This window comes from Mastigoproctus giganteus, chromosome 12, assembly GCF_048544385.1.
Source record: "Mastigoproctus giganteus isolate SK-2022 chromosome 12, ASM4854438v1, whole genome shotgun sequence".
NCBI lineage: Eukaryota > Metazoa > Arthropoda > Arachnida > Uropygi > Thelyphonidae > Mastigoproctus > Mastigoproctus giganteus.
In genome coordinates this window covers 16,837,645-16,856,589 of record NC_143586.1, presented here as the reverse complement: position 1 = coordinate 16,856,589, position 18,945 = coordinate 16,837,645, and the positions used below count along the sequence as shown (strand labels likewise).

The 18,945-nt window shown below is 38.3% G+C and overlaps 1 protein-coding gene across 1 annotated transcript in view; it reads right to left on the bottom strand.

The window, feature by feature from the left end:
• Nucleotides 1-540: 540 nt before the first annotated feature.
• LOC150076732 (uncharacterized) overlaps nt 541-18,945 on the bottom strand; it is a 114,624-nt gene continuing 96,219 nt past the window's right edge. The window contains exons 4-5 of the mRNA XM_090385618.1: nt 11,807-11,962; nt 541-1,021 (exon numbers count right to left, since the gene is read on the bottom strand). Coding sequence (XP_090241744.1) covers nt 666-1,021; nt 11,807-11,962 — 512 coding nt within the window. The 3' untranslated portion in view covers nt 541-665. The remainder of the gene's footprint in view (nt 1,022-11,806; nt 11,963-18,945) is intronic.

The window sequence follows — 18,945 nt, the reverse complement described above, 5'->3', positions numbered from 1 at the left end:
CAGTTTATAAAAATACTTCAACAAAGAATATTTATTATCTGATAACAGATATATCATAAATAATATTATGGTTATTATTTTGCCTCATTATAGAAAATGAACAAGACCAAGTGTCTGAGTGTAATGTGAACTATAAGCAGTGAAAAAACATCCATGAGTTAACAGCTTAACAATGATAATGAAAGAAAAAAAAAAAAACCACATGTAAGATACACCAAAATTTACACATACTATTGAGAGTATATCATGTTTCTAAATGTTAGCAGAACAGCAGTAAACATCAGGACATTAAAAAAACAAGATTACTAGCCCTGAGAGTTTGTATTATATTCTAGTAAAAAACATAAAAGGTCTACAAAAGTTCTTACACCAGTATCCAACTATAAATGAATACAATTCTCAAGCACTGAAATATGGAAGAAATGAATTAAGCAAGTCTTTGGTTTTTTTTTTCTTTTTTTGTTTTGTATCCTTTCCATGTGAACAATGACACAAACCTTGCAACTTGGACTGTAAGTAATAGCTCTAAAATGAGGGTGAACAAGATAGAAAAATAGGAGTCTCTGAATAGTTATTTTTACACGAATTCTGTCCATGGTAAAAATTAAGAACAGATGAGTGTAATTGGAGCTGGGCTTGCACAAGGCCTCTGGAAACATCTATACCTACACACAAATTTTCTTACTTGGTGGCTCTTCTATGCTGTCATTTTCACTTGCCCTGCCATTATTAGAGTGGAGGTCAGGCTCGCCACTTCCACAATTTTCAGCACTAGAGTTATTTTCAGATCCATTGTTAGCAAAGCTATCAGATGAATTTTCACTTCCTTCCTGTTCTTCTTTATTCTCTTCAGATTTTTCAAGCTGATCTTTTTTGTTACCTGAGTGTCCTTCATCTTTACCATTGGATGTGACACTTTCAGGGGCAGGCATATCATTTAAGAGAGAAGGCTTCAATTCTCGAGCAAGAAAATGGGTCCATAAAACCAATTCCACTTTGTGAGGGCTCCATTTGCCTTCATCTACAATACATATAAAAATAATAAAAGTGGAAGGCATTATCCAGTTTTAGCACTAAAAAATAATTTTGAAAATGTTCTTTTAGATGTTAAATGAAAACAAATGAAGTATCATGAAATGCACTGATATCTGATACTTGTACTTGACTACAAGAAAACATGAAAGTAGTTAAGTAGTTATTGATTATTATAAATGAATGCAGTTATACATATTGAATATCAAAAAAAATAAGCATTAGCAAATTGGATTTTGATATAGTGTTCCAGGCCTTTTTATTCATTAGGAATTTTAATAACAGTTCGTTAAAATTCCACAAATTTTAAAGAATAGTTTAACCAAGGAGGAATGAATATGATAATATATTCACTTAAGCAATAATAATTATGAAGTAAAAATTCATGATTTATAACAAAAAAAAAAAAAAGACAAAAAGCAATGATTTTTTGAGGCAAACTGAGAACATTTCATTTCTGTGCATCAGCCAAATTGCCCATTCATTATGCTAACCAGTGCACGACAACAAACATCCAGTGCTTCAGTTACGATATACGTTTAGTCTATGTGATATGTATGGAGAAAAAAATATATAAATAAATATATAATAATAATAAAATAATAATTACTGGATTTCTACTCGTCCAATTTTAATGAAATTTGGGAAGGCTCAGCAAATTTCTCTGAAAGAATGAAATATAAAATTCATAAGAATCCACCTACTGGAAGTCAAGTTATTAGACGAAGACTGATGGAGTGAGAAATAATAATTGCTGGAACTAGATTTACTGGTCTGATATTAATGAAATCCGGTTTGGCTGGACAAATCTTTCTAAAAGCCCCAAATATAAGATTTCACAAAAATCAATCAACTGGGAGTTGAGTTATTGCATGTAGACAGATAAAAATATAACAATTGTCAGATTTATACTGGTCCAATTTTAATGATATATGGAATGATTGTTGAAAAATATTTTTGCAAGGCACCCAAATATAAAACTGCATGAAAATCCATCCACTAGGAGCTATATCATAACATGTAGATAGATGGACAGACATGGTGAAGACAACATGTGCATTACGCATATATGCTAACACAAATGAAAAAATAAATTACTTACGACTTTCCTGCTTTTCTGAACCATATTAATAAAACAGGAAAACAGCAAAAGTACCACCCCAATGGCACTTTTTTTTTTTTTTTTTTTAAGTAAATGCAATTTCTTCAGAATTACACAAAAGTAATATCACAAATACTTAAAACTAAGAGGATAACTTTATATTCCATCACAAAATTATAGCAGTTTATTTTCAGTGAACTGGAAATAGTTTTTTCCTAATTTAGTTTATTTCTATATTCTTTCTGTGTTTATACAAGTTCATTTAGCTTTTAATTTTTTTGGAAATTAAACAAAAGTAATAAACTATGAAATACTTTTACAAATGGAGGCAGAAAATTCTTATATACATTACGCAAACCCCATCATCCAAGAAATTGATTAGCATTAGCATTTGTAGAGGCATTTGATGCAAGAAAGCAAGCTTATGCAGCATCAGCCAAAAAAAAAAAAAAATAAATAAATAAATAAAAAATAACCACTTCCACTTCACCCCTCTGTTCGTTCAAAATATCTGTCCAGCTGAGCCTTAAACTTATTTAGGCTATCAACTTCTACGACAAGGGATGGAAGTCTGTTCCACCAACCAACCACCCGCTGGCTAAAAGAAAAATTTCCGCACGTCTATCCTACATGTCTTTCCTCAATTTGAATTTATGCCCTCTCAGGTGATTATTCTGAGCAAGAGGAAGAATCCCATCAGCATTGAGCATGCTCAAACCATTCAAGGCTTTATACACCTCTATCAGATCAACTCGCTGGTGCCTAGTCTCCAGACACTGTAATTTGCAAAACTTAAGCCTTTCTTCGTAAGAGCACCCCTTTGTTCCATTCACTAATCTTGTTGCCCTTCTCTGTACTCGTTCCAGCAGCTCTACATTTTTCTTGAAATGAGGCCTCCAGACCTGTATACAGTACTCTAGGTGTGGCCTGACCATTGCCTTATACAAGGGAATAATCACCTCCTTATCCCTGCTAGAAAAATTCCTATATATCATTGACAATACACCATGAGCTATTCTTGCAGCCCGTCTGCACTGCTCAGAGAACTTCATATCTGCCTGCACAACCACCCCCAGGTCCCTTCATTCTCTACCACTGTCAGTGTAGTACCACAGAGTTGATACGTTGCTCTGGGGGTGCTGTTTCCCATATGTAGTACTGCCTGCACAACCACCCCCAGGTCCCTTCATTCTCTACCACTGTCAGTGTAGTACCACAGAGTTGATACGTTGCTCTGGGTTGCTGTTTCCCATATGTAGTACTGTACTTTACATTTGTCAATGTTAAACTTCATTTGCCACCTCTCAGCCCATCTGCCCAACCTTTCCAGATCCAGTTGCGGCAGCATAATATCAGTAGTGTCCTTGACAACCCTGCCAACCTTTGTATCGTCTGAAAACTTGGACATTAAGCTTGATATACCATCATCAATATCATTTATAAATACAGAAAACAATAATGGACCCAATACTGAACCCTGAGGGACTCCACTAATAACATTAGTCCACGATGATCAGTGTCCATTGATTACCACTCTCTGTCTTCTCCCCCTCAACCATCCCTTTATCCATAGCAGCAATTTGCCTCCAATGCCACACTGCTCCAATTTGTGCAGCAGTCTTCCATGTGCAACAGTATCAAAAGCCTTTCTAAGATCCAAGTATATAATATCAAAGTTATTCCCTGCATCCAGTTCTTTTGTGACTGCATCATAGTATCCAATCAAATTGGTCAGGCAAGACCTCCCCTTAACAAAACCATGCTGTGTCCGAGCTATAACTGCAGTGCTTCTTTAACCAGTGCCTCCATTAATTTTCCGGGAACAGAAGTTAAACTCACAGGTCTATAATTACTTGTATCAGCCTTTGATCCTCCTTTGTGAATTGGGGTCACATTTTCACATCTCCAGTCCATGGGTACCTCCCTGAGTCCAGGGAAGCTCTCATAATTATGGCTAAGGGTTTGCTTACTTCCTTTGCTGCCTCCTTTAATATAACTGGATAGATCCCATCCACCCCAGGTGCCTTTCTTGTGTTTATCTTCAACAATTTCTCCTCCACTTTACCCTCAGTTATTACAAGATTCTCTAGCTTACTGCCAGAGTTGAATACACCTCTGGCACTCCCCTCGCTGAATAACTCCTCATGTGTGAATGTCGATGCAAAATATTCATTTAGTTTGTTAGCTACCTGAGCAGGATCATCAACAGTTGACCCATCGATATCAAGTGGACCAATCTAATTTATCTCCTTCCTTCTAGAGTTTACATAAGTAAAGAACTCTTTGCTGTTTTTCTTTGCATCCCTTGCCAAAGATTTCTCGTAATCTGCCTTTGCCTGCCTAACCTCCTTTGTAACTTGGTTACAGATCAACTTGTATCTATCCATAGGCTTCTGTGTCACGTGTTAATTTATATGTATCCCATGCATTTTTCTTCTCTGCCATATGTCTCATTAGTTTATCTGACATCCATTTAGGCCTAAACCTTGAACAATATTTCTTAGTTGCTATGTAAAGCCTAGTAGCTTCCAAGGTAAGTTCTTTGAATGCTTCCCATTTTGAATTTGCTGTTGGTAACATCATCAGTTGGTCCCACTGCATAGAATTTAAATACTGTCTCAGTCCATCGTAGTCGCCTTTACGAAAGCAATAACCCTTCCCTTTACCCCTAATGGTAGTTACCTCTTTGAGTAAATCCCACTTCAGCACACTGTGATCACTTCCACCTAGTGGTTCATTTATCTGCAGATTCTTAATGCATGAAGAATCACTACTGATAATCAAATCAATAGTATTACTCCCTCCAGTTGCCTCCCGAACATGCTGATGTAGAAAACAATCATCCAATAAATCCACAAAAGCCTTGCTAGTGTGTGAGTGACCAGCCCCCGAATTCCAGTCAATATCTGGGAAATTAAAATCCCCCATTATAAGACTCTCTGATTTACTGGCCCACTCTATTTCCCTGTACAGTTTCTTATTATACTCATCAGAGTCATTAGGCCTATAGCACACTCTTACTCTCAATTTTAATCTCCCAATGCTTATGTCACACCAAACTGACTCGACACTGCACTGTCCAGCGATGTTGACTGGCTTCACTTCCTTGGATTTTATGTATTTCTTAACTAATAGCATAACCCCTCCTCCCTTCCTATCCTGTCTATTCTTTCTGTAGACACTGTACTCCCCAAATTCCAGTTCTGCATTCCTTATATCTGTGTGACACCATGTCTCTGAAATTGAGGTTTTGAGCAATACCTCAAATTCATCAATTATTGAAATGAAAAAATTATAATTCCTCAGAGCGGTTAATACTAGAATATACATATAGAGAACGGTTAGTATACAAAAGAGCTTTCGGCTGAGTAGACAGCCTTCTTCAGTTAAACATATTAAATGACAGTTAGAATGGAGATGTGCACTGCCAAGTTGGTGCATGAGGCGCGTGGCTAATTGTTTGAGGTTGAAGTTTGTGGCTGTGACATATCGTGGTGACGCTGCCAGCGTTTGTCTATGGACAGAATTATTGCTTCTGTGATGGGGTTAACTTGACAACCACTGTTCCTGTTCAAAGAGGTATCCGAGCATTTTATGTTTAACGATTCCAACCAGGTGCGCCGCAGGTAATGGTGGGACCTGTCCACAACCACGACATCGCGGTGTGGGTCAATGTCGTGGTGGGTTGTCCAGACATGCTCGGCAATAGCCGAGTGTTCCACATCTGCCAAACGGATCGCCCTTTTATGTTCTGAGAGACGTTTCTCGAGCCGACGTCGAGTCTCTCCAAAGTAGCAGCTAGTGCAGTCACGGCAAGAGATGCGATAGACAAAACCGCTCTGCAGAAGGGTGGGGACAGGTGTTTTCACGTTGGAAATGAGAGAACGCAGTTTCTTGCCTGGGAGTTGGATGCACTTTATGCCATGTGATTTTAGGATTCTACCAATCTGTTGTGACAGGTTGGGGTAGTATGGGATAAATGCCCTCGTGGATGACTCACCACTGTTGACGTTACTGTTGGTCGCCATGTTGTCGCGTGCCTGTAGGTCACACCTGTCAAGGATGTCGATGGGATAGCCACACCTCGCAAGATCCACCCTGACCCTGGTGATCTCTGTGCGTCTTTCACCTGCAGAGCTAGAGTGTGTCCAACTCCCAGGCAAGAAACTGCATTCTCTCATTTCCAACGTGAAAACACCTGTCCCCACCCTTCTGCAGAGCGGTTTGGTCTATCGCATCTCTTGCCGTGACTGCACTAGCTGCTACTTTGAAGAGACTGGACGTCGGCTCGAGAAACGTCTCTCAGAACATAAAAGGGCGATCCGTTTGGCAGATGTGGAACACTCAGCTACTGCCGAGCATGTCTGGACAACCCACCACGACATTGACCCACACCGCGATGTCGTGGTTGTGGACAGGTCCCACCATTACCTACGGCGCACCTGGTTGGAATCGTTAAACATAAAATGCTCGGATACCTCTTTGAACAGGAACAGTGGTTGTCAAGTTAACCCCATCACAGAAGCAATAATTCTGTCCATAGACAAATGCTGGCCGCATCACCACGATACGTCACAGCCACAAACTTCAACCTCAAACAATTAGCCACGCGCCTCACACACCAACTTGGCAGTGCACATCTCCATTCTAACTGTCATTTAATATGTTTAACTTCGGCTGAGTAGAGTAAAATATGTTTTACTCTACTCAGCTGAAAGCTCTTTTGTATACTAACCGTTCTCTATATGTATATTCTAGTATTAACTGCTCTGAGGAATTATAATTTTTTCATTTCAATAATATGAATCTGGAGCGCATAGGCCTCTTTCACCAAATTCATCAAATTTATTTACTAAACTCCTAGCATTGGTGTACACGCAAGTATACATGCACCTGTTCTTTTTCTTAGCTACCCTAACACAACCCATGTGTTTACTTGTACCCTAATGATTCCCAGCGGTCTCTGAAATATCCTGCATCTTATTTTCCAAGCTGCTGCTCATTCCAATAGAAGCAGTGCAAGAATCACTTTTGCCTCTGCCAGTGGCTACTGTTAATCTATTAGTCCTTGTATCCCCCCAATCTAGCAGTTTTCCGACCCACCTAACACTGCCTCGATAGCATCAGCAAACATTCTTGCACCCTTTCTATTTAAGTGTATCCCATCCCTGTAGAAGCAGTCTCTCCTGTTAACAAGTACAGACCAGGCTGAAAAAAATTCTACCCCTTGAGCCCTGCACAATCTTTCCAGGGCTGAATTGATCTACAGGGCTCTCATCATATACTCCCTCCTATCGTGTCTGGGCAGAATTGCAGACACTTTCAAATTCAACCCTAGAAATTAAACAAATTTTTTCCTTCTATCTCTGGGTGGCATCACGTTTCCGTAAGCCCTATTATGTCAGTGTTATTTATTCTAACCAGCAGTTCGAATTCACTCATTTTATTGATGACACTTCTGACATTACTGTATAAACAATTAAGACTTTGTGTTTTTGTATACTTAAATACCCTGACACACCCCTTAAAGTTATTTAAGCTCACTTCCCTGGCATTTGCTACCCACTCATTTGAAATGTTTCTGCCCTTGGAACATCTTGCTACTATGTTCTGCTGCAGTAACAAACAAATACTCTTGAGGTATGTGCAAGTGTTAATTTAACCAATACTATCAGAGTATCTACATTAACCTTGTTCCCCTCCCAAACTAGCAGTTTCCCCGAACCTTTAAAGGTATCCTCAATAATACTGGCAAAAACTCTTGCGCTACCTTTGTTTAAATGTATCCTGTCTCTACAAAACAGATTCCTTCTACCTACAAGTGCGGGCCAAGAGGATAGAAATTCCCCCCCCCCAAAACCTTCAGAGTCCAAGTCTTAAGTTAATCCACAAGGCTTTCAGCATATAATCCCTCCTATTGTGCCTGGGCAGAATTGCAGACACATAAACATTGTGACCTAACTCGCGACATTTCTTCAGCATGGTCCTATATTTGTCTAACAAATTGTCAGATTGTGTATGATTAATGTCATTAGTCTCCACATGAATAATAATATTCTCTTTTCCCCCCTTAAAATCTGACAGTCTGTTGGTGACATCATTAATAGTTGCTCCTGGTAGACATACCCTGATTCTAGTCCACCTATCCTTATTGCAAAATATATTTCCCATTTCCCTGACAATAGAGTCTCCTAATAAAACTAAGTCCTTTTGAACCAGAGTAGTTTGCACTTGATTATTCTGTTCTGCGGTCCGAATCAGGACTGCATCACTTGGTAGGTTGCTAGAGTCTTGAATTGCTGAAAAGCTCCCATTTTCAATATTCTCGAGGGCAAGCACCCGTTTTTTCAGTGACTCAAATTGTAACTTAAGATCAGTGCACTCTTTACCAAGATGACAAAGAAAAGAATCTCCAAGGGAGCTAGGATTATCCACTAGGTCAACCTTGAAATACATGCCACAGGTTCTGCAAAGGATAAAACAATGACTCACCCGGAAATCGCCACTGGCTATTTCCATATAAGTAATGGTACCCTCTGACGAAGTGTTCAAGGCAGATCTTGTAATATCCATTATGAAATTTACTAATGATTAATAAAGGAAACTTTCAAAAAATTATATTTATAACAAAGAAAATCCAACTATTACAGAAAAAAAAAAAAAAACTTATTAAAATAAACTTTACAATATACTAAATAACCTTTGAAATCCTGCTCTAGTTCACTTCACTTCTTTAATGTCGCTATGAAGAGCTGTAATAGGCACGTCTACTCACCATGAATGCCAACAGTAGAATAATATATAATATATTAATTATTAATGATATCGATGAAAATAAGCATATTGGCCAAGTTTTTAAACGATACAAAGTTTGGCAAGGTGATTAATTTAAGCCACATGCTGGGTACTGCACAGAAGTCTAGAAGCCTCATTTTAAGAAGGATATGGATCTCTAGGAAAAGAACAACCAGAATAGGGTACTCTTACCATGAAAGACTTCAGATTTGCAAATTGCAGTGCTTGGAAACTAGGCACATGCAAATAGATCTGATTGAAGTATTTAAAGGTTTAAATGGATTGAGTAAACTAAATGCTGACACCATAATCCTTATGTTATAAGATACATAAGTGGATATAAATTTGGATGACTGCACAACAGATGTGTGAAAATTTGCTTTCAGCCAGAAAGTAACTAATTGATAGAACAAATTCTGGTGTTGTGGAAATGGGTAGTTTGAATAAATGTAAGGAAGAATTAGACAAATTATTAGAGTGGACAGACAGATTAGTTGTGCAGTGCCTCCCCCTACTTTGGCAATACCCTGTAACTGTACTGTAGCTAGAGCTTTTGCCACCAGGGGCAGTCCCTGAGCTTGCCACCTCTCTCAATATATGCCAAAAATACTACAAAAAGTCAAAACGACATACAGGGAAATAAATTAAAACACTATGTTTATTTTTGAAGTAAAACTTTAATTCCAACATTCTAAATGTTATTTTTTTTCCTTTTCTGTTAGCAAAATCTTCAATGACATTGTTGAAGTCTATTTCATCACTCAGTTGCTGTTCTATAGACAGTATGGCAAGATTTCTTAAACGCAAGGTACTCATTGTAGATCTAGGTAATTCTTAATTTTAATCAATTTTAATTTAGAAAAACTCTCACAACTAGCAAATCAAAGGCTTTTGATCGTGTTTGGCATAAAGGTCTTCTAAACAAGCTTCCATCTTATGGTTTGCCAACTGTTTTTAGTAATTGGTTATCCAGTTTTCTCTCTGATCGCTCGATGAGGGTGATGGTAGATGGCTCTCTGTCTTCTAACTTGTCCACTAATGCCGGTGTCCCCCAAAGTTCAGTTCTTTCCTCCACTCTTTTCCTCTTGAATATCAATGACCTTCTTCCATTGACTGGAAATCCTATCCATAGTTTTGCCGATGATAGCACATTGCATTCAACTTTCCATTTTGAGAAACCTTGTCCAGCTCAATCAGCTTCAAGTTCTCGAAAATCTGCTGCCAATTCCTTAAATGCCGATCTTCAGGTAATTCTCCAGTGGGGCAAAGACAACTTAGTTGATTTCAACCCTTCTAAAACTCAGTCTTGTCTTATATCTCGCAAAAAGGATTCTTCTGCTCCTATGCTTATCTTTAGTGACACTCCGATTTCTAGGCAAAATGATATATCTCTTTTGGGGATTACCCTGACTTCTAATCTCTCTTGGCACAAGCACATTACAAATATTGCTTCCTCTGCATCTAAAAAACTTGGTTTTCTCTTTCGCTCTCGGCGTTACTTTTCTTCCAAACAGCTACTCACTCTGTATAAATTGCAAATCCGCCCTGCCATGGAATATTGTTCCCACATCTGGGGTGATGCCCCCAAAACCTCTCTCAGGCTTCTTGATTCCATTCAGAAGAGGGCAGTTAGGTTAATTAATGATTCATCTCTAACAGAGTCTCTCCACTCGCTTTCTCATAGACGCACTGTTTCTGCTGCATGCCTCTTCTACAGATACTTCCATGGGCGCTGTTCTTCTGAACTGGCTTCTATAATTCTCGCTCTCTCTTTCAAAACAGTCCGAACACGTGCCGCCACCAGCCAACATCCATTTACTGTCCAACTTCAAACCCACAGAACCAACTTTTCATCTTCCTCATTTATTCATTCAACTGCCGTTTTCTGGAACAACCTTCCTTCATACGTATTTCCTGAAAATTACAATCTACAGAAGTTCAAGTCCAATATCAACAAATATCTTCTTTCGTCTTCTCAACCTCCAACCGAAGCACGGTACTAAGTAGTATAGGTTCTAATACCTCTTGTGTTTGGGGTTCTCATAAAAAAAAAAAAAAAAAAAAAACACACTTACAGCAATTGTGAGGAAAATTCGCAGTAGTATTACAATATTTGGAACTGAGTTCTCGAGGCTGTATTTTAGAATAAACTGCAAAAGTTCAAAGGGACTGTCCTTCCACGTCTCTGTTTTGTCTTGCGTAGCAGCAACAGAAATAAAACTCTGAAGTCTTTATCTCTCAACGAGGAACTCTTCCTTATTAATGTCATCATGATCATGATTTAGTTGACATTTGTATTTATCTTTCAAAAGATTCGATGGAGTAAGGAAGGCATATTTTTCAGCAAGAACATGAAGCTGTTGACATCTCGTGGTGATTTCTTGGATCACTCTGTCCAGTGGAAAAAATAAAAACATTTCTCTCTTCAACTCAGTTCTCTCCTCAAGTGCCGCCTGAGGCAGACCACCCACTCCCTAGCTACGCCACTGCCCTGTAAGGGTATTGCCAAATAAAGATTCAATGAGCAAAGGGTTTTCTTTTACAGCTTCACCTGGTTTGTCTGCTGAATTGAAGTTTTAGAAATACAAAAATATATATTGTGATGAGCCTGATTGATTAAACAACTTTTTCTTTTTCTGCCTCAGCAGCCAGGTTGGCAGGAGCAGCAGTGCGTAGCACATGCTTCTTGATTAGACCGGGGTTCGATCCCGTACCCACCAAATACGGAGGATGAGGACCACCTCATGGAATGACCACCTCATATCCCCGGAGCAATATGGCCTTAGTTGCTAATGCTCCTAAAAAAAACCCCAAAAAAAAAAAAAAAACCAAACAACTTTTTCTAAGAATAATGTAAAAGTATAATAAAATACATACCCATCTGATTTAAACGATCTACACAAGCCTTTACTTGTTCAGCATAATTGAGGTATTCAGCTAGTGTATAATCTGTAGATTCTACACCAGGAGTGGACAGCATGCTTTCATCAGCCATGTAGGGAGCAATATGAGGATATCCAGCTGCTAGAACAGCTAAGTAATAAAATAATAAAAATAACAGTTTTAGCAATGATGTTTAGTTTTAAGTTTAATAATTTTGACCAGCTATGATTAAATTAACTAACATTTCAATGTTATTGTCACATTCTGACTGATGATTTTTCTCTTGCATTTGCCTTTTTGAAATCTGACAAATTATTTGAATAATTTTATGCTTCCTCCACGCTGACTGGCGCCTCCGTAGCCAGGTGGGCAGGAGCTGCAGTGCATAGCACAAGCTTCTTGATCAGACTGGGATTCGAGCCTGTGACCACCAAATACGGAGGATGCGGAAAGGTCAGGAAATTACCACTGCATATCCCCGGAGCAATATGGCCTTCATTGCTAATGATCCTAAAAACCAAATAACAACAACAACATCCATGCTGACTGAGTATACTTGCAAGCGACATTTCAAGCAATACTGCAGCTGTCGACAGTGTGGTCAAAAGGATAACGAGATAGTAATGAGCACTGTGTATGGTCAATGGTTGATTGCAAATATTTGTTTCCAACCTGGAGTGGATGTTTACATAGAGTTGAAAACATCATTACTGCAAATGAAATCAAATCCTGATGGAAAGAATAATAATCAAAAGTGATGGGATGTGGGGAAAAACTTTCTACTGCAATCTACAAACAAAATAAAAAAATGCTGTTAAGGACACTGCTGATGCTATGCTGCTGCAAAAGGATCTGGAAAGGTTGAGCAGATGGGCTGAGAGGTGGCAAATGAAGTTTAACATTGACAAATGCAAAGTACTACATATGGGAAACAGTAACCCCAGAGCAACGTATCAACTCTGTGGTACTACACTGACAGTGGTAGAGAATGAAAAGGACCTCAGGGTAATTGTGCAGGCAGATATGAAGTTTTCTGAGCAGTGCAGACAGGCTGCAAGAGTAGCTCATGGTGTCTTGTCAATGATATACAGGAATTTTTCTAGCAGGAATAAGGAGGTAATTATTCCCTTGTATAAGGCAATGGTCAGGCCACACCTTGAGTACTGTATACAGGTCTGGAGGCCTCTTTTCAAGAAGGATGTAGAGCTGCTGGAATGAGTACAAAGAAGGGCAACAAGATTAGTGAATGTAACAAAGGGTTGCTCTTACAAAGAAAGGCTTAAGTTTTGCAAATTACAGTGTCTAGAGACTAGGCACCGGCGAGGTGATCTGATAGAGGTGTATAAAGCCTTGAATGGTTTGAGCATGCTCAATGCCAATGGGATTCTTCCTTTTGCTCAGAATAATCACCTGAGAGGACATAAATTCAAACTGAGGAAAGACAGATGTAGGATAGATGATGTGCGGAAATTTGCCTTTAGCCAGCGGGTGGAACAGACTTCCATACCTTGTTGTGGAAGTTGATAGCCTAAATAAATTTAAGGCTCAGCTGGACAGGTATTTTGAACAAACAGAGGGGTGAAATGGGAGTGATGTTTTTTTTTTTTTTTTTTTGCTGATGCTGCATAAGCTTGCTTTCTTGCATCATATGCCTCTGCTAATGCTAATGCTTCTCTACACCAAAATGTCAAAGAAATTAAATCTACTGAGATGATTATGATAATCTTTTCTTTTTTTCCTTTTTCTTTTATGCAAAAGGAATTGTTTGCCAGAATGCATATCCTACTGCCAATTCTCAGCAATATTGTTATTATTGTTAGTAATATTGATGACACTGATAAAAGCATAACAGTTTGTCTACACTTTGACGTCAAAGTTTTTATCACCTCACCAAGCCTTGGGAAGGTGATAAATGATTGGATCCAAGGTATGGTGCCTTAACAAAACCTAAATTATTTAGTTCTTAAAAAATAGCCTAAAAATAGTCACATTTAAATATTTGTAAATGTAAGGGTAATACATTTGGGTAATAGTAAACTCAGATTATTTTATTAATTGAGAAGTTTGGTTTGGTATAAGATAATGGCTTGGTGCATAATGGCTATTATGCACCAAGACAGGGTAAAAATAGGTTCTGGTAATTACTTGAGAAGAAACACACTTGACAATGTAAAAGACAAAGATTACTCAGAGTGCCTGGCACATGGATGACTGGATCCAGGGTGTCCCAGCAGAACATTGCCCAAAGCATGACAACGCCTCCACTGGCTTGTTTTTGTCACACGGTGCATCCAGGCGCCATCACTTCCCCAGGTAAACGACGCACACGTACCCAGCCGTTCACATGGTGCAACGGGAAACGTGATTCATTGGACCAGACGACCTTCTTCCAATCACTCAAGGTCCAGTTTCGACGCTCATGTGCTATTGTAGGCACTGTCACCAGTGAACTGTGGTTAGCATGGGCACTCGGAGCAGCCTGCAGCTACGCAGCCCCATTTTCAGTAGGGTTCGATGCGCCATGTGTTGTGACACATTACTCCCATCACCAGCATTCCAATTACCAGTGAGTTGCACCACAATCGCCCTTCTATTGCCATGTATCATCCGGGAGAGCCTTCGCTCACCTCAAGCATCGATGAGCAGTGGTCATCCAACACCTTGCCAGTGGTTTGTGGGTTCCCCCTCCTCGGACCACTTTCGGTAGGTACTAACCACAGCTGCACCTCCGTAGCCAGGTGGGAAGGAGCAGCAGATCATAGCACACGCTTCTTGATTAGACCAGGGTTTGAACCCGTCACCACCAAATATGGAGGATGCGGAAAGGTCGGGGAATGACCACCGCATGTCCCGGAGCAGTATGGCCTTAGTTGCTAATGCTCCAAATAACAAACAAACTAACCACAGCTGACCATGGACACACCACCAGCCATGCCATTTCGGACATGCTTTGACCCAGTCATCTGACCATTACAATTTGGTCTTTGTCAAACTCGTTTAAATCCGCTGTCTTTCTCATCTGAAGAACAAGAGTAACACTGGTTAACAGAGCTCAGTATTAGGTATTTTTTATACAACTGCAGGTGAATTACGGTTGCTTCGATTTGCATAATGACTTGCTGGTCATGTTTTGGCTCATTGGTGTATATAGCTGGAAAAGAAAGTTCTTTTGCATGTATATCAAATATGAAACTTGTTGGAGATGATTTCTGACCTGGTGCTATACATAAATATCTTCAGACCATAACAAAATTTAACCCCAGGGGCTCACATCTGGTGAGTATGGGCTTGGCACACCCAGGGTCCTCAGCTGGATATCATCATTCTTCTCTTTCTTGGTGATTCCTTTCTCTTTCTCTCTCTCTCTCTCTCTCTCTCTCTCTTGGAGTATTAAAAATTTTTTTTTTTTTGGCTGGTGCAGCATAAGCCTCAGGCTTCCTTGTACCATATAGTTAATAATAATAATAATAATAATAATAATAATGTTTGTTGTTGAATTAACAATAGTTCATCATCATTGTTGACAGGTTCCACAATTTCATCTGAATGTTCCTGTTCACTATCATCATTCGTCCCCAAGAAATCGTCACTCACTTTTATGTCGTACAATTTATACAAAGGTGAATTTATCAAATACCATAACCATATTTTCACTATTTTCTTCTGCACACATCCTTGTAGATACAAGTCTTCATTTTGTATGTACATTAATGGCATAATCCTCATCTAATTCTCTAGTTAATTGATAAACCATCATATTTATGTTAACTGGTACATTTATTACTTGTCCAATAATCCCATGTTGTCCATGTTCATAACGTAAACGACAAATTTGCATAAAGGGTAATCGTGGTGATATCAAATGCTCAGTTACAACATCCAGTGGAGGCAAATCAGTAGGATATGTTGGATATATAAATCATTTGACATGGCCATGGTTGGTATCCGTCCCTCTTTTAATTAAGTATGACACGTATTTCATGTCACGAAAGTACTCACTTCTTGTAAAGGAAATTCATTTTTAAGTAATTCATATGAAGTTGTTGGAAATGGTTTCAAATCTAATTGAAACCATAAACGATCACAAACATTACAACTAAATCCAAATGGGTTTTTGTACACTAGTTTTTCAAACTCACTGTCAGCTCGTGTAGACACTATAGGGATGTAATCAGAATCTCATTATTAGCCATTTCTAATTTCGCTTTTTTTCGTGTACGATATTCCTTCATTCATTCAGCTGGAGTTTTAGATTCCTGATAAGTATCAGGCATAGTAGAACTCTGTGGTTGAATTTCATTATGATTTGGAATAGTTTGAATTTCTAATTTCCTTTTCTTGTGTTCACAATATTCCTTCATTATTTCAGCTCGAGTTTTTTGGGTGCAGTTTGAGGAGTCCCAGGCATAACACTCTTGTTGAATTTCATCTGGATTCACATTTCTGTCTGATTTCCTTTTCTTTCTTTCACGATATTCCTTCATCTTTTAAGCTTGAGTTTTCTTGTGGGCAGTTTCAGAAGTTCCACGCACAGGGAAACATGGTTGTTCAATTTCATTTGGATTCATTTCTGTCCAACTTCCCTTTCTTTCTTTCACAATATTCCTTCGAATGCTGGGCTGTAGATTTTGGCATAGTCACTAGCGTATTAATCATTATGCTGATATAACGGTATAACATAGCACATCCTGCTCAACTGTACTTGTTGTGTCACTGCACTTGTTGCGTACAATTGAGTTTTCTTGGGTGCATGCATTGTATTTGTTGCATCACTGCACACAATAAGTACAACGCATGCGCCCAAGAAAATACATTTTTAACATCAAGTACAATGCATGTGCATTGGGTTTCATGATGATTTTATATAACGATTTCTAGGTAATATAAAGCTTTTTTCCAAATAAAGCTGGTAAAGGCATTTTTAACATCAAAAATTTCCATCTAACTCAGGGTGTGCAATCTGTTTTATCTCTTTTGGTTAGAGAACAAAACAGGATAAATGCTGAGGGTTGTGAGCTGGGTGGGTTGTTGCAACAAGCAGGTTGCAGGCAGCAAGATCAGTTCCTTACCACTAATTGTGCATTTTTTTGAAATAGAATTTAATTTTTGTCATCTGCCTTAATATTAAAAAAGATGTTTGTTTGGATTTTTTGGCGCATTAGCAACTAAGGCTACAATGCGCCAATATTAAAAAAAAAAAAAAAAAAGGAGAAAAAAATCCACCAATTATTACATAATACTAATAACTATCATTACATTATTATTATATAGTTATAACAATACAGTAGAATCATTAATATAAAGCTTGGTACAACTGTCCTATTGTTGCTCCAGCACTAGTATCTTTCAGGAAATGCAGACGCAGGTGGTTCTGCATTTCCTGAAATACACATGTTAATTTACTTAAACATAAACAAAGCAAAAAAAAACATACATTTACTTACATAAACAAAGCCAGTTATGGTAGGTACAATATAAATACCCTCTGAAAAACATCACTAGTAAGTCACTTGCAATTGTGCTGTGTTCAGAGCCTTTTGTTGTAATCTATTTTTAAAAGGATCCAAGCTGATATCTTTTTGAAGAAGCTTGTCTTAATTAATTTACAGTCTCTTCATATTAAACCTCTTCTATCAGATATGGTGACAAAGCATTAAACAGAGAGAATTAAGCATGGACATTAATTGAAAATTATACAAGAGGTTGACAGAATGGAATGAAATAAAACTGACATTGCAAACAAATACATCCCTAAACTACTTTGTCTATGATACTGAAAAAGCAAAAAAAAAAAAAAACTTGTAGTGTGTGACACTAGAACAGTGATAAAAAAACACTTTAAATGACTCATTACCTTCAAAGGTTAATTCCATTAAAGTATAACTACGATTAAAAAACACTTATTCCACGATTTAACTATACTGATTTTGATCACATGCAAACTCTTCTCGGTGGTTAGGATGTCCACACAAGTAAGAAAAGGGAGAAGATAACATAAGGAATAACTTAGGAGTAAATGAAAGGAATAAGTTTCATGAAATGAAACTTAATGTGTGAAAAAAAAATGCCACAAACTGGTTATGTTATATAGAAATCATTCTTGAAAAATTTAAGCCAAAGGATATATTTAATATTGACAAGTAAATAAAGAATCACTATTCTGCAGCGCAGACAACAGTACAAAACCGTACCAGTTTGCTTGAGAAATTTTCCATGCCAAAGTTTTAGGAGATAACCAACTTCCGTGAAATTATGAGACCAATCAAAGTGGCAAAATTTTTTCAGCCTTGGTTATTGAGAATGGAAGATGAATGACTTCAGAAATAAAGGAACATTTTGATGATTCCAGATCATTGCACAGCACATTCTGCCAAAGAACTTAAGTTGACAAATATATGGCTGTTGTTTTTATCCTCCAATACCACCAAATTTATGCAACCACTGTATCAAGGCATTATCTATAACTTCAAGAGAGAAAGTGGAATGTTCGTGTGCATCAATTTATAGTAAACAAACATCTATGTATTTTTGCAACTCGACCCATATAGTCAAATTGTCGGAACGCATTACGCTAAAATACATACTAATAATACCTCGATCAGTGCAGTTTCTCATAGTGCGGTATTTTTTTGGCACGAATTAACCACGCTATGCGAGGTATTCCTGTATTCAGAGTTTGAAATTGAGGCTAGAAACTGAGGGGGAGGAATATGGGTGGAGCACTAATGTTTCTGCAATTTAGGTTTAGATGTAATATGTTTCCACATGGCCATTTACCAAAAAAAATTGCAGTTTTACTTGTATTACCAGAGCTGGGTATCATCATTCTTCTCCTTCTTGGTGATTCTCTTCTACTTCTTACTCTCGCTCTCTCTCTCTCTCTCTCTCTCTCTCTCTCTCTCTCTCTCTCTCTCTCTCTCTCTCTCTCTCTCTCTCTCGCTCTGGTACCTCCGTAGCCAAGTGGGCAGGAGCAGCAGTGCATAGCACACGCTTCTTGATTAGACTGGGGTTCAAGCCCGTGACCACCAAATACGGAGGATGCAGAAAGGTCAGGGAATGACCAACACATATCCACAGAGCAATATGGCCTTAGTTGCTAAGTTTTTTTTTTTTTTGTGCAGGTCTAATACAAT